The sequence below is a fragment of the Drosophila grimshawi genome, unplaced genomic scaffold (assembly GCF_018153295.1).
Source record: "Drosophila grimshawi isolate 15287-2541.00 unplaced genomic scaffold, ASM1815329v1 contig_311, whole genome shotgun sequence".
NCBI classification, from domain to species: Eukaryota; Metazoa; Arthropoda; class Insecta; order Diptera; family Drosophilidae; genus Drosophila; species Drosophila grimshawi.
Genome location: NW_025063098.1, coordinates 27,788,356 through 27,804,787, shown reverse-complemented (window position 1 = coordinate 27,804,787; position 16,432 = coordinate 27,788,356). Strand labels below are relative to the sequence as shown.

At 40.8% G+C, this 16,432-nt stretch overlaps 2 protein-coding genes across 3 annotated transcripts; both read left to right on the top strand.

Moving 5' to 3' along the window:
- The first annotated feature begins 106 nt into the window (after positions 1 to 106).
- LOC6569864 (probable multidrug resistance-associated protein lethal(2)03659) lies at positions 107 to 7,294 on the top strand. Its single transcript, XM_001996051.2, has 7 exons — positions 107 to 661; positions 2,191 to 2,421; positions 2,495 to 4,498; positions 4,570 to 4,978; positions 5,046 to 5,196; positions 5,253 to 6,201; positions 6,262 to 7,294. Exons 1-7 carry the CDS (start codon positions 582 to 584, stop codon positions 6,587 to 6,589), a joined length of 4,152 nt encoding a protein of 1,383 aa, XP_001996087.1. The 5' UTR covers positions 107 to 581; the 3' UTR covers positions 6,590 to 7,294.
- Positions 7,295 to 7,620: 326 nt separating this feature from the next.
- On the top strand, positions 7,621 to 13,733 carry LOC6569865 (probable multidrug resistance-associated protein lethal(2)03659). 2 transcript variants are annotated; one of them, XM_001996052.3, is made up of 6 exons: positions 7,621 to 7,807; positions 8,246 to 8,476; positions 8,890 to 10,809; positions 11,385 to 11,851; positions 12,008 to 12,956; positions 13,333 to 13,733. In XM_001996052.3, exons 1-6 carry the CDS (start codon positions 7,734 to 7,736, stop codon positions 13,676 to 13,678), a joined length of 3,987 nt encoding a protein of 1,328 aa, XP_001996088.1. In that variant the 5' UTR covers positions 7,621 to 7,733; the 3' UTR covers positions 13,679 to 13,733. The 2 variants fall into 2 exon arrangements, with proteins under 2 accessions (XP_001996088.1, XP_043071061.1); XM_043215126.1 differs by lacking the exon at positions 7,621 to 7,807 and adding an exon at positions 8,119 to 8,176.
- The last annotated feature ends 2,699 nt before the right edge of the window (positions 13,734 to 16,432 follow it).

Here is a 16,432-nt window from a genome sequence, read left to right as displayed (position 1 = left end):
GCCGCGGCGTGCTCACAAGTTTTCTTCTTTAATCGCTCTTCACTGGTTTCTCATTGCCATTTCACAAGTCGGTGCGTGACGACTCGCAGCGGGATTCCACAAATATTCTACGAATTCACGTTTCACGTAGTAATAATTTTGTGAATTGTAATTAATTACAATTAGACAAGTTAAAGTTTTTTTGAAATAAATATAAGCATACGGATCAAAAACGATTTGCATTTGGCCTTGGCGTCGCTTTGCTTTGCTTCGCTCTATTTGTTGCCAGGTCGGTCAATCACTGCAACAAACGGTTAATTCTCAAAAGTGGAGACAAATAAAAAAAGACCTCGACCCCAGGCACACATTGTAACAAAAGTATTGTTGTTGTTGCCGGTGATTGGTTAAAATACATCGAATTAACTGCTGTGTGTGTATGTGCTTAAATTATTTATAAACCAACGAATAACAACAGCAAAAGGAGGGGGAGAGAAAACTCAGCGCGATTTACTGTTTTACTTGCCGTAACGGTAAACGCCAAAGATAATTGTGATAATTGTGCCTAAACCTAAATATAAATTTAAAGAGCAGCATATTATATTATGAACCGCACTCGCAGAAAGATCGTACGTCCAAAAAATCCCTACACAAATGCAAATTACTTCTCACGATGGAGTTTCTGGTAAGTTATAGTTAATTATTCACAGCCCCACCTTACTTCACCTGCATATATTAGTCATAACCGTAGTTTCTATTTTCCCATTTCGATAGCACGTGTCGTGGGGCGTATTAAATTCAAATCAATACATACCCACACACACACTCACACATATATATATATATATATATACATACACTGATGACATATTTATGTAAATACATGCAGTGAACTATCGCTAATAAGGACACCATAATAATTCTAATTTGAGTTCATTTTATAATAAAAAAAAGTACCTGCACAATTTGCTTTTATAATTCATTACTCATTATCAGACTAAAAATAAATATTTTTTAAATAAACACCATACTTTGCATATTAGAAATTATAAGTTATGAATAATACTTATAAATTCAGAAGTTCTCATTATCGAGCAAACACACAAAGCAGCTGCGTTTATGTTGATAATGATTAAAAAGTAATTAGAATAAGGGTTAGGTTCAAGGGTGCCCAAAATGGTTAATCAAACAAGTTATTAAACTTCTCGCATACTTTTTTTTTGGTTGTAATCTGTCTGAAATTTGTGCTTTTAGTACGCAACATAAAAGCTTCATATTAAATGTCAGTATTGCTGCCAAGGCTACTCAATAATGTATTATCAGTACACACAAACACTACTTACAAATGCGATTATATTCTATGAACGAAGTATACAGCCGCGCTGCGCATATGTTCTCTTTGATTAGAAAACAGCATTGAGTGTATATATTTTTGTATCGTATATACCAAATAACAATACAGCATGCTTGTGTTGCTTGCAATGATAATGCAAAAATCACAAAAGTTTTCTCTTTCATCATGCTTTGTCTTTAATCAAAGACTTTTTACTTTGTGTATGACAGAAATCAATAAGGAAGAATTATTTTCGGGTTGGCGAAGATTAAATACACTTGCCTGATAAGTTTTATAATCTTAGGCACACAATGTTGTTACAAAATTTTGCAAATTTATTAGCTTGGCCAAGATGATAACTTTATTTATGATCCATTAATAATTAACATTAACAATAACAATATACTATAGAAAAAAAAATCTCATTTTGCGTGCCCTTATTATTATCAAGAAATTTGCAACTTTGTAGTCAGAATAGACTAATGGATTGGATTCTTAAATGCACGTGTAGTACTCAAGTGTAAAACAATTTAATCTCTGTAACTATAATTTTTTTCAATTGCTTTTATTGACTGCCTTTATTGACTGTCTTTAACCCACTGCATCAAACAATAATCAGAATATCTTCAAATGTGCAAATCGCCATTTGGAATGCCAGAATTGTTTTTAATGACAATTTTAGATGAGTAAAAAACTGTATAAAAAAGTTGCTTTGTATGCCTATTTAAAAGCTTAGCTAATAAAAAAGTGAATCTGTTGTAAGAGCTGTTATCGCTTGTGTAAGAGCCTATTAAACTTTACAATAAACCATTTGCCTCTTATCAAAGCAATTAGCTTAAGTGATATCAGGGAGCATTAACTGAGTTGCAAATAAATTACAGGTGGATGCGAGATATGTTCAAGCGTGGACTTCAAGGTCCACTCACGGACGAGGAGCTGTACCAGCATAGAAAGACGTTGGACAGCGAACGGGTGACGAACAAATTCGGTCATCTGTGGGAAGATGAGAAGCAGCGCAGCAATCCGAGTGTCGTACGCATGATGTTCCGTGCATATGGTTGGGTATTCATGCCTCTTGGTATCATCTTCTCTATCGTCGAATCCTGTTGCAAGTATGTATTAAAAATGTAAAATAAACAACAATTTGAGAGATCAACTTTGCTAAACTTTGATTTCAATTTGCAGATCCCTAATGCCACTTTTTCTGGGCAGCCTCGTTGGTTATTTTGCCGCGGATCAGACAACGATAAGCAAGGCGGATGCATACCAATATGCAATGGGAATTGTGGTGTGCTCGCTGGTGCCTGTGCTGACATTCCATCCCTTCATATTCTTCATATTCCAAGTGGGCACCAAACTGCGACTCGCGCTCTCCGGCCTCATCTATCGCAAGTGCTTACAGGTCTCAAAAAGCAGCAGCAACGATGGATTGCGTGCCCGTGCCATTAACATTTTGTCCAATGATTTGGGTCGCTTCGATGTGGCACTGTGTTTTCTGCATGACACGTGGAAGGGACCGATGGAATCGCTGCTCATTGGCTTCCTCATGTACCGCGAACTGGGCATATCCGCTGTGATTGGCGTCTCCTTCATGCTCAGTTTTATACCTCTGCAGGCCTGGGCTGCCAAAAAGGCGGCGTATTATCGCCAGATGACCGCAGAGCGTACAGATTTGCGTGTCAAGCTTATGAATGAGATTATCCAAGGCATCCAGGTGATTAAGATGTATGCGTGGGAGAAATCCTTTGCACGCGTCGTTGCCGAAGTGCGCTTGAAGGAAATGAAGGCGATACGTGGCACGGCCTACATTCATGCCGCTCTCAGTTGCACCTCGATGATCTCGCCACTGTCGGTGTTCCTTGCGCTCTGCTCATATGTGTATCTGGGCGATGCTCTCACTGCCAAGAAGGTCTACATGGTCTCCTCGTATTTTAACATGCTGAACGATTCTATGGTGCACTTTTGGCCTCTCTCCATCACATTTATAGCCGAGGCTTTGGTGTCGGCGCGCAGATGCAAAGAATTCCTGTTGGATGGCGATAAGGCGGAGGCACCCATCAATTTGGAAGCGGATGCCAAGAAGCCAAAGAACAAGCGCAAACTCAACGACGAAGACAAAAAGAAGAATGTCGAGCTGAATGGCTCGCTGCTGTCCAATGGTCAGTCGCATCCGGCACAGCCGCAATCGCAGCCCAATCGACTCAGGGATTACAATCCCGATGCGACCAAGAAGTGTGTGGTGCTGAAGAATGTGACAGCGTCGTGGGGCACCAGAGATGGTCTCTCCAATTGCGCCATTGATAGCTTTACCACCGATATACAGGATCCCAGTTTAACGGCAGTCGTTGGTCCCGTCGGCGCTGGCAAATCCAGTTTTCTCAATGTCCTGCTGGGCGAGGTGGGCATCGATGAGGGCGAAGCGCTTGTCCATGGCAAAGTCTCGTACGCTGCACAGGAGCCCTGGGTCTTTGAGGGCACCATACGCGACAACATTGTGTTCGTGGAGGACTACAACGAGCGGCGTTACAAGAAGGTGATTAGAGTCTGCGCTCTGGAACGTGATCTCGAACTGCTGCCCAGGGGCGATTTAACGGTTGTCGGGGAGCGAGGCGTCAGTCTCAGTGGCGGTCAAAAGGCACGTGTGAATTTGGCCCGTGCCGTTTATCGTAAAGCTGACATTTATTTGCTGGATGATCCACTCTCCGCGGTGGACACGCACGTGGGCAAGCACATCTTTGAGAAGTGCATACGGGACTTTCTGTCGAATAAGATCCGTATTCTGGTCACCCATCAGCTGCAGTATCTGTTCGATGTGGAGCACCTGCTGCTCATGTCCGCCGGCAAAGTGGCCGCCCAGGGCAGCTATCAGCAATTGCAACGCTCGCGACAGTTTCAATTCTTGGAGCAGACGCACGACGAGAGCGGCATCGATACGCACAGCGTCAACAGTCATATGTCGCGCAGCGACTCCGAGAAGAGCATGGACCATCAGCACAATCAGCTGCTGCAACCCCATGAAACCGTTGAGGAACTCAACCAGGAACAGCAGGCTGTGGGTGCGGTCAAGTTTAGCGTCTATGCCTCCTATTTCAAGGCGTTGGAGAGCTCATTTCTGCTTGGCTTGATTATGGTCCTCTTCATTTGCTCCAGGATAATGCTTACGGGCGTGGATTACTTTTTGTCGCGCTGGTGAGCATAATAATTAATCATTCAATTAATATAAACAACAAATGTAATATTCTTTTAATTATTTTCGTCAGGGTCATATGGGAGGAAAAGATTGCGCTCAATGGCAGCACAACAGCTCTGCCATCGATTGTCAACAGCACTTTGGAGTTGCCGACTCCGATGCCTGTAAATGATACCATTAATGTATCCGTACCGCTTCGATCTGAGAACACTGTGGATGCTGTGCGTCAAGAGCTGGTCTTGTTCTACGCTGTCATCCTCACTGCCACACTCATCGTTTATCTGTTACGCACCTTTGGCTACTTCCGGATGTGTCTGCGCATCTCGCTGCGTCTGCACGATCGCCTCTTTCGGGGCATAACGCGTGCCACGATGTATTTCTTCAATACGAATTCCTCGGGTCGCATTCTGAATCGCTTCTCCAAGGATATACGCACCGTGGACACGGATCTGCCGCACACACTGCTCGATTGCCTGTTTGTAAGTGAAATTTATTGATTTATTTATTCATTAATTATATGTGTTTAATGTTGCTCTATTTGCTTAGTTCGCCATCGATGTGTCTGGTGTGCTGGTCATCGTGGCCATAGCCAACTTTTGGCTCCTGGTGCCCGCTGTTGTTATTGTCGTTATTCTGGCTTGCATACGCTATCTCTATGTGAACACAAGTCGCAGTGTTAAGCGACTGGAGGGAATATGTAAGTTGAAGTCATAACTCGATTGATTATTATTAAATGTAAATTTTCTTTTGCAGCTCGCAGTCCCATCTACTCGCTGACGAATCAAACGTTTCAGGGCCTGACAACGGTACGTGCTCTGCAGGCACAGAGCGCTCTAGAAACTGAGTTTCACGAGTATCAGAATGCAAACACCTCGGCCTGGTTCCTGTTTCTCTCGTGCACCCGAGCGTTTGCTCTGTGGTCGGACCTGTTGTGCATTGTCTATATGACGGCGGTCACATTCAGTTTTCTGCTGTTGCACACCGAGTTCAACAGCGGCGATGTCGGTCTGGCCATTCTGCACAGCACAACGATGACGGGCATGTGCCAGTGGGGCATGCGTCAAACAGCCGAGCTGGAGAATGAGATGACGAGTGTCGAACGTGTCCTCGAATACACAGAGCAACCATCAGAGGCACCCCTCGAGACAGCAGAGAAATTCAAACCAAAAACCGAGTGGCCCAACAAGGGACGCATTGAGTTCATCAACTTTAAGTTGCGATACTCACCGAAAGAGGCGCCTGTGCTGCGAGATCTGAACTTCACCATTGAGTCGCGCGAAAAGGTTGGCATTGTTGGACGCACCGGTGCCGGTAAATCGTCCATCATTCAGTCCATATTCCGTTTGGCCTGCAATGAGGGGATGATACGGATCGATGATGTAGACATTGAGCACATGGGATTGCATGATTTGCGCAGTCGCATCTCAATTATACCTCAGGATCCGGTGCTCTTTTCGGGCACACTGCGCTACAATCTGGATCCAATGGACGAGCGCGCCGATGATGATATGTGGAAGGCGTTGGGCGATGTCGAGCTGCGTTCGTATGTCTCCACACTGATAGGCGGTCTCGATTGTCGCATGTACGATGGTGGCTCCAACTTTAGCGTGGGTCAGCGTCAACTAGTCTGCCTGGCTCGCGCCATTCTGCGCAATAATCGTGTGCTGATCTTGGATGAGGCCACTGCCAATGTTGATCCAGAGTAGGTTTTTGTAGTACGCTTCTCTGATTCTATTTTATTAAATGACTGCCCCTTTTGCAGAACGGACAAGTTGATTCAGCAAACGATACGCTCAAAGTTTGCCGAGTGCACAGTGCTCACAATTGCCCATCGATTGCACACAGTTATGGATTCGGATCGAGTGCTGGTCATGGATGCGGGCGAGGTGCGGGAACTGGGACATGCTTATGAGCTGCTGCAACGATCGGGCGGCTATCTGCGCCATTTGGTGGACAACACGGGCACGACGACGGCATCTGCGCTCCAACAGGCAGCCGAGGAAAGTTATACCAAACGCTTACTGGACGGCAGAGTGCCTGCCGAGGACCTAAATGTCACAGTGGATGCGCTCCACGAGAAGACGGAGTAGCACAAAGGAATAACAAAAAAGAAAGGAACTCATCACAAAACAAAAACAAACCCGCAAACACTTAACTTAAGATGTATTGCATTGGGAACTGAAAGTATTATTATGAGCGTACATTGAAATGTTTGTACTTAACCTTAATATCTGTTTTGCACTTGTACTTTATAATTTGTATAAGTTCTATATTCCATATAAGTAATATGTACAGTATGTATGCATGTAAGCGTGATTCATTGTTAATTCTTGTTACTTAAACGTCAATGGTGATGCTCAGAGATGAATACAAAACAGACTTCTTTTTAAGTATATATCTTATCTGTATGCCTCCGCTATGTCTTCATTACAATTGTAGAACTTTAAAGAAAGCAATTTGCACAAATTAACATTGAAAGCAACTTAAATCAAACCAATGCCAAGTGCTATTTATTTTTTATATATACTATACAAAATGTAGTAGAAATCTATTATATAATGTAGCCTTATAACATTGTACTTATGTACGCCTGTATTTACGTACAACATCTCAATAAAGTGCCTGAGAATTATTACAACGAAAATATTAATTAAAATTGTTACTGTTAATAGATATTTACACAAATGTCTCTCCAAAAACAAACATATATATATATATACGAATAATCGAAGTGATGGAAAGCTCCAATCGAAATTGTCAATGGCAATGCAGATTGTAATAAAACAAAATTGAAATAACTGATTATGAATTACTCACCATTTGTATTTGGGTCTTGCTTATGGCCAATGGCCATGTCTCCGCGACTCGCGCGCCGTGGCTGCCACTGCAGCCGGTGATGATTTGCTGTCAGGCTGGCATTAAGATAAAACCAACCAGCAAGTGGTGCGATAGGCCAGCCAGCAACGGATCATTGATTTATAACGATGATTCCGGACACATAGAGCGATATTCAGTTAAAAATCAACTGGTTTCCCCACTCAACAAATCAGTTACGCGCGAAACGCCAAAGGCAGCGGCCATATACGGTAATAGTGCCAAAGGATCTAACATATATATTTGTATATATATATCTATATCTATATAAATGAATAATGCCTATGTGATAGCCAAGATATTTAGCAATTAATTAAGGCAGCTGCAAGTTGGCGACTTTTGTGAAGCCAATGCTAAAAAATGTGCGCGACAAAGGTGGCACGCAAACCGAATCCAGTGCTGAAGGCGAATTTCCTATCCAAGTGGTTTTTTATGTGAGTGTGCGCAATTCTGAAAATTCGAATTAATCAGTAAATCAGTACAACAGTACATGATTGTATAAAGTGACCATAAAAGCATAAATTCAGAAGCGATTAGTTAGCTAATCAAAGATAAATGAATTTATACCTATACCTATACGTATACGTAATTTGTGACTTAATTGAACATTAATGGAATTCGAGTTAACTGTTACAGCTTGTGCCATCCGCGATCAAACTCCTGCCTGCCAGTCTCTCTGCCTGTCTGTCTGTCTGCCTGTCGCCTGGGTGATAAGATAAAGTTTGAAGAGCAAAGCGCTTCCAGATTTATGACAGTGTCGCAACGCTTGCCTGTCAAATTTCTATATTGAGAATGTGCAACAAGTGCTTGTTGTTATAAACATGCCATGACATGTTATCAGTTAAGAATAACAAATAAATTTCGTTTTGCAGCTGGTCACGTGAAATTTTGCGCAAAGGATATGGCAAAAGCATTGATCCCGCAGATCTGTACGCAACTCTACCCAACCAGGATAGCCAAGTTGTATCGCAACATCTGCTGGGTTATTGGGAACGTGAGCTGAAGCGACCGCATCCCAATGTGCTACACATGATCTTCAAGGCATATGGCGCCAGTTTTGTGCCCCTTTGCATACTCTACTCGCTGGTGGAGATCTCCTTGCAGTAAGTCACTGTTTTGCTGAGGCTTAAGGCATTATTTATATGAGTTAAAATGTGTAAAAGAAAATAGATAACAGAAAATAGAAAAATATATAATGCCTTTGGTCCTGATTGTATGTAGTAGGATAGCAAGATCATGTCAAATCTGAAATTAAACGAGCTATAAATACCAAGGATGAATTGCAGGTTTAAAACTAGATAATCTCAGGTCGATTTTAGGCTCCGATTGTTTTGAACTAAATCCGAGATTAAAAACCATTTTGCATTTTTTATAAACTTTCTAATTTGGTATTTGGATTACACAGCAGATAAATGTTCAATCGATGCTTGATTAAATTAAACGCTTTATCTGAAAACAGGGTATCACCTAATCGAGCACTCTCAATTATTCATCATGAAGTGTATTCCTTTTGCAGCACAATGCAACCGCTGATGCTTGGCAAGCTGGTGTCCTTTTTCTCGGAGAGCTCTCATGTTAACAATATATCCAAGGAGTCGGCCTATCTGTATGCCATGGGCGTGGTTCTGTGTTCACTGGTGAAGGCCCTGTGTTATCATCCATACATGTTCCATCTGTTCAAGCTGGGCACTCGCATCCGGCTGGCCTGTGCCGGCCTGGTGTACAGGAAGTGCCTGCGTGTCTCCGTTGCTGCCGACAATAGTGGAATGAGTGGGTATGCTATAGCCATAATGGCAACCGATTTGCCGCAGTTCAATGAGACCTTCTACTTCTTCCACGAGCTGTGGAAGGGTCCGCTGGAAGGTTTGATATTTGGCTACATCATTTATCAGATTATTGGCTGGTCAGCGCTTGTGGGCATGGCCACTATTATAGTCTTTATACCACTGCAAGTTTGGGCCGCTAAGGCGACGGCCAAATTTAAGAGACTCTCCGCTGAATATGGCGACGAGCGAGTGAAACTAATGAATGAGATCATCTCGGCGATGCAGGTGATCAAGATGTATGCGTGGGAGAAATCCTTTGCCAAGCTGATAGCCCGAGTGCGCAAGAAAGAGATGGGTGCCATCAAGGGCTCCCTGTTCATCTATGCGTCGGTCCAGTGCACCGATATGATATCGAAGCTATCGTTATTCCTGTGCCTGATGACGTACGTCTTTACGGGTGATGTTGTGACCGCCCAGAAGGTGTTCATCGTTTCCAGCTATTACGATCATCTGAATAGCTCGCTGCTGCATATGTGGCCACTGGCGGTTAACACCTGGGCGGAGACTCATGTTGTCGCCCGACGCGTTCTCGATTTCCTCATGCAGCACGAGGATCCTGCGGATGGAGGTGTAGCCAACTTCAATGATGTGGACGATGATCTGCAGCATGGCAACTATTTTGGACGCATACACAATCCCATAGCCATGAGGAAGAGCGTCACGCTCCGACAGTTGACTGCTAGTTGGGACCAGGCCAACCAGGAGAAGCGCCAGATGCATATCGAGGACATTAGTTTCCAGGCCGAGGAACAGCAATTTGTCGGCATTTTGGGCACCGTCGGTGCTGGGAAGAGCACACTCCTAGCGGCTCTCCTGGGTGAACTGGACATAATCAGTGGCAGCGTGGAACTTAATGGCGTTATTAGCTATGCACCGCAGCAGCCCTGGGTAAATCGCTGCAGTCTGCGCGAAAATATTATTTTCATGGAGCCGTACGATGAGCGACGCTACAATGATGTCCTGCGAGTCTGCATGCTGGACACGGATATCGAGAGACTGCAACACGGCGATGCCACCATTGTGGGTGAATCCGGTGTTAGTTTGAGTGGTGGTCAGAAGGCTAGGGTGAGTTTGGCTCGTGCTGTTTACCGCAAGGCCGATATTTATCTGCTGGATGATCCACTGTCTGCGGTGGATACGCAAGTCGGTCGACTGATCCTACACCATTGCCTGAATGACTTCCTCAGCGACAAGATTCGCATTATGGTCACACATCGTGTGCCGCTGCTGCGCCATGCGGATCACATGGTGCTCATGGAGGGCGGACATGCCTCCATCCAGGGCAGATATGAATCCCTTAAGAAGCTCATTCGCCTTCGCATGTCCATCGCAAATGAGAGTGAAGTGTCCAAGCTGAGTGCCGTGCGCAGCGAAAGCATCTTTGAGGAGATGCCGCCAAAGGAGCCATTATCACAACAGCAGCTTCAACGGCAGCTGGACGAGCACGTGCACATATACAAGGAGCAGCAGTTCCAGGGATATGTCAAACTTAGCACCTACAAGCAATATTTTGTCATCTTGGGTTTACCCCTAATGGTGCTCCTTATCCTGGTGCTCTTTGTGTTGGCACGCGGATCTGAGGCCTGCATGGATATTTTCCTATCCAAATGGTAAGTTGAAATAATTTACTAATAACAATCAGCTCAGAAACTTTTGAAATTTCTAGACTAGACTCAGACAAAAAAACTTCTCCAAATTGTAGTAAATCGCAACAAAATGAAAATCGCATTAAAAATTTAAAAAAAAATTGCTTGTTTTTAGAATTAATTGTCAAAAAAAAAAGAAAAAGAAAATTGCAAAATTTACAATGGCTTGCTCTAAATAAATCCCAAAGAACGTATTTTTCTATCTTTTAGAAATATAATTTATTATTATAATAACTAAGAATTAGAAATTCAAATATTAATTTTTAGAAGAAAAAAATTCAGAACCAATTTATGAAATTTACTGGCTCGTCTTTATAACAAAATAAGTAGAAATAATTTAAGTAATAAGAAAGCTAATAGAATATCTCTAGAAAAGAACATTCTGGAAATTATAAATATTTTTTGTAGATTTTGGAAAAATCCAGCTTGAAATTTAGAAATGCAAACTATGATTTTTAGAAATCTATAAAAACCGGCAATTTCATAAAATGTTGAGCGATTTTTTTAATGAGCGCAATATTTATTTATTCAACTCGCAGGGCCACCTGGGAGGAAAAGGAACCGGATGATACCGAGCCGGCGATTGAGCGCCGCAAGACTCGCACAGGTCTGCTAATCCTGTATGCCGTGCTGATCGTGTGCACCCTGTGCCTGTATGTCCTGCGCACCTTTGGCTTCTTTATGATATGCCTGCGCATCTCCATAAGAGTTCATAAGTTCCTTTTCCATGGCATCATACGGGCCAGCATGCAATTCTTCACAATGGCCACCTCGGGACGCATTCTCAATCGCTTCTCCAGCGACATCCTCGCCATCGATATAAGCTTGCCGCAGTCAATGATGGAGACCCTTGAGTTCTTTGTGAATGGCTTCGCAGTGCTCATCGTTGTGAGCACCGCCAACTATTGGCTCCTTATACCCGCTGTGGGCATGATTGCCATACTCTACTTTTCTCGGAGTCTCTACATTGGCGCCAGCAGAAGTCTCAAGCGCATCGAGACCATATGTGAGTAGACAAAACTATTTATGGATTTGGTAGAAAAGGATATTTGATGTTCACTTGGAAAACTCAGTTTATATTCATTCTGACTCTCTGCTGCTTAGTGATCTCTATAAAATTTGCTGAGTAAGTATCAATTTTTGATTCTTTTTCCCTTCGCAGCTCGCAGTCCTCTCTATTCGCACACAAACTCAACATTCCGGGGATTGACCACCATTCGCGCCTTGAATGCAACGAAGTGTCTGGAACGGCATTTCCATGGTTATCAAAATGAGAATACGTCCGCGGTTTATTTGTATGCGAGTGTAAATCGGGCCTTTGCCTTCTGGACGGATCTCATATGTGTTGTGTACATTTTGTTGGTAACCTTCAGTTTTCTGGTGTTCGATCGTGGTTATTATAGCGGTGATGTTGGCTTGGCCATAACACAGTCCATATCATTGGGCATTATTTGTCGATGGGGCATGCGACATTCAGTCGAACTGGAGAACCAGATGACCAGCGTTGAGCGTGTCCTGGAGTACATTCAACTGCCTTCGGAACCATCCTATGAGACTGATGCGGCTATCAATCTGCCAGCGAAATGGCCTAGTCCGGGCCAGATACATTTTCAGGAACTGCGGTTGCGCTACAGCGATCATGGGCCTTATGTGTTGAAGGGTCTTAGCTTCACCATACATCCCAAAGAGAAAGTGGGTATTGTGGGTCGCACGGGAGCAGGCAAATCCTCTGTGGTGCAGGCACTCTTTCGCCTCGCCATCAATGAGGGACTCATCGAGATCGATGGCTTTGATATTGGAAAATTGGGACTGCATGATTTGCGCAGTCGCATCTCGATTATACCGCAGGATCCAGTGCTCTTTTCGGGCACACTGCGTTACAATCTGGATCCCTTTGAGCAGCAGTTGGACGAGGAACTGTGGCAAGCGCTGGACGCCGTCAAGCTGAAATCCTTTGTGGGTGCACTCGATGGAGGCCTCAGCTACCGGTTGCACGATGGTGGCGCCAACTTTAGCATGGGTCAGCGACAACTAATTTGTCTGGCACGCGCCATATTACGGAACAATAATATACTCATCATGGACGAGGCAACGGCTAATGTGGATCCCGAGTAAGTGAAAAGAAAATTTGTAGATGAAAAATTATATGAAATTGGCTTAAAAGCTGAAAAGTAGTATTCAACTAGAGAAAATTGAGTTAGTTTTGATAAAGTTTTGGTAGTAGAAAGTTGTGGACTCGTCCAAAAAGCAATTCACTTTTAATATATAATTTAGACTTAAAAGTCACAGCTGAAATTAGGTAAATATTTTAATAATTAATAATGATTAAGAGTCAGCTCAAACCTCAGTTTTCAAGATGACAAACTAGTTCTTAAAGCTCTGCAAAGAAAATAAGTCTTTATTTGCTTGAGTGAGAACTTTGTGTTGCAATCAACTCGGGAGATGTCATTTATATTTTTAAATAGATTTTAATTATTTTACTTACAGCACCGATCAGCTCATCCAGGAGGCAATACACACCAGGTTCGCCAGCTGCACGGTGTTAACAATTGCCCATCGGCTGCATACAGTAATGGATTCGGATCGGGTGCTGGTGCTGAATGCGGGTCGTGTGGTTGAATTGGGGCATCCACATCTGCTGTTGCAGCAACGCAATGGACACTTGTATCGCTTCGTGGAGCGAACTGAAGCAGCAAGTGCGAAGCATCTGCGCTACGTCGCCGAGCAGAGCTATCATAAACGGGTGTTGAGCAAACGATTGCCAGGAGCAAATCAGCAGGTGCAGGTGCATGGCGAGGGCAGGTTGAGCGTTTTCAAGGGTACCACATTATAAAAAGACTGTAGTTTGTTTATGTTTTAAGTTGTAAGTTATGGTAATATAGTTTTTATTATAGTGAACTGATTTTAAATATAAATCTATATATTTTTGTATATATATATGCATAATATGCATTATATGTATAATATACGAAGTTGTTGTAGCGTTTTGGTTTTTTTGTTTTTCTTTCTTAACGTTTTAAAAAAAAGCATTTCATTTTTGTAAGTATATTTTTGATGTTATTTTTGTTTTTAGAATGCAATGTATTTATTTACTTAACGATTAAACTAGCGCTTTATATTCCTGGCTACTGTTTGATTTTTTTCAATACTATAACTACGCTCAACTCCTAGTTGTTGTGGTTGTGGTTGTTGTTGGTGTTGCTAGTATTTAATGAGTCACATGAGAAATCTGGAGAATTATGTGTTTACTTTGTCATTTGATGTTGTAGCTTTCATATATTAATATATATTTTTAGGTGTGATTTTGATGTGCGATTATGTTTCTTTTATTCTTTTTTTTGTAGATTTTATATTTGTTAGATATACGAAATTTTGCTTGGTATATGTATGTATAAAATTGTTTTGGTAGAGTGTAAATGAATATATCGCATAGATTTTTCACTAGATTTTTATACAAGTGTATATATAATCATGTAGTTCTTGTTTTTGTTTTTAACTTTTAGATGTAGTTTTCTTTTTTGTATAATTATTAAAGTAAATAAAGCATATATATTGATGTATATAATTTTTTTTGTTAATATTTTTCTCTTATGATTTTCGCTTATTTAAAATTCGCTTACATAAAGTCTGCCTTCAACGTTTTTGTTTATTTGATGTAAATAGAAAATCAGTGTTTTGAGAATGTTCATAAATCTTATGAATGTATATATTTATATATATCTATATATATATATATTAATATACATGTATTATTAAATTTAACTTTAGCTTTACCAGTGCTTAAAATTATGTGTTGTCATAAAAACAAAGTTAAACCTTGAAATCCTTCCCCAAATTTCAATGCTTAAGTCGTTTTTTTTATTTTATTTATTTTTTTTTGTCTTTTATTAGATTTTTACATTTTTTTCACTATAATTCCTGTTCTTGTGCTTTGGAATATATACTTGTTGATGCCCTAGAAATAAGATTGTTTGTTTGCCGTTTTAAGAAAATTCGATGCAATTGGATAAAATTGTTTTGTTATAATTATAGTTACTCGTATTTTTAGCTAGTTTTGTATTTTTTCAAGCATTTTATTTAGTTTTAGTTTTAGTTTTTATGGAATTTGTAATTATCCTGTTTAAGTTTAAGATTATTCGCTCTACTAAATTGTACGTACCATTTTCTTTAGGTTTTTGCTATTTATTACTTAAGGTTGATGTTATTTGTATTTTATTTTGTTTATTTTTTTTTTAAGTATAAACACATTTTGTATTCACTTTATTATTCTCACAGTTAAGCTTCTTTGATTGAGCACAAAAGCAAATGAGAGTTTTTGTTGAGGGGGGGCTTGCTGAAAACCAAAAAACCTTATATTCATACACAAAAGACTAGATATATATTTGTTGTATAACTGATCAGCTAATGTGAGGCTCAGCACTGGACGCACTAAGAATCTTCCCCTATTATTGGCTCGCCCAGTGCTCAACTTCAAAGATATCAGACCGACCGATTCCAGAGGATAGTGGAACAAATAATTGGGGAGTGAGATTTTTGCATTTAAAAGTGTTAACTCAAAATATTTAGCAGAAAATGTTAAGAACTCAATTGTTGTAATTATTAACTGGAAGTCAATTTAGATTACTAGCATCTACTCATATTTTAGTTTATACTTAGTTAGGCGCTAACTACTCGGCACTACTTGTGCTAACTTGTTTCTCTTGTGTCTGTGTTCCCTAAACTTTAGTTCAGCCAGCAATGTGTAACAATATGGTAGTTAAAAGTATTTTTAAGTCAAACACTTGACAAAATGTTAGTTGGGAACTAAACGTGCGTGCTTTCGTTATTTGAAACGCATATTTTGATTATAAAATATGGTCCCGAGGTTCTTAATATTTTTTCATATCTTCTTCTTTTTGTTTTTAGCATTTTTCTGTGTGTGTTTTTTTTATTGGCTATAAGAATAATAATATCCATACTTTTTGGGCTCTACTGCAGCAGCAATTGCAGGCGTGGCCAAAACTCGCGCTCTACGTAGGCGTGTATATATCTAAATATATACTAGCCGTCACCACATTGGTAGCTGCTCCTAGATACAATATATAGATAAGATAAGGCGTTGTGCGTATGTACTTTGTACATCATCATTTTTTTTTATACTTCATTTTGTTGTTGCTTTTGTTTGTGAGTCCTAATTGTTGTTTTGGCAATGATTTTCGCTTTCCCTTTTGTAAGAAGAGGTATTTCTACCAAAAATCGCATATTCTACTTTTATTAAATCATGCCTACAAAAACATTTTCATTTCTACGAAATTTTTACTTGGGTGCCTAGGCATAGGTTCGGTTAAAGCGGTTGAACCCAAAGCTTTAGATCTGCGTACAATATTTATATATAAATTAATAAAGTATCTCAATTCAATGATTTATTTTCTTATTTTTGTTTTGCTTCATTTTTTTTTTTTTTGGTTTGAAAAAAAGAGTAATATGAATTTGTTATGCAAGGTTTTTTTCGAACATTTTTTGTTTGTATGGTGTAATTGCATATATCCGTACAATATATACATTGTCCGCTATATGTATATATATATATATATATATGTGTGTCTAT

Excerpts from the sequence above, each read along its gene's own strand:
- LOC6569864 (XM_001996051.2), top strand. The coding sequence starts at position 582 with ATGAACCGCACTCGCAGAAAGATCGTACGTCCAAAAAATCCCTACACA. Across the intron at positions 2,422-2,494 it reads ATCGTCGAATCCTGTTGCAA|ATCCCTAATGCCACTTTTTC; the intron begins GTATGTATTAAA and ends TTCAATTTGCAG. Across the intron at positions 6,202-6,261 it reads ACTGCCAATGTTGATCCAGA|AACGGACAAGTTGATTCAGC; the intron begins GTAGGTTTTTGT and ends CCCCTTTTGCAG.
- LOC6569865 (XM_001996052.3), top strand. The coding sequence starts at position 7,734 with ATGTGCGCGACAAAGGTGGCACGCAAACCGAATCCAGTGCTGAAGGCG. Across the intron at positions 10,810-11,384 it reads GATATTTTCCTATCCAAATG|GGCCACCTGGGAGGAAAAGG; the intron begins GTAAGTTGAAAT and ends TTCAACTCGCAG. Across the intron at positions 11,852-12,007 it reads CAAGCGCATCGAGACCATAT|CTCGCAGTCCTCTCTATTCG; the intron begins GTGAGTAGACAA and ends TTCCCTTCGCAG.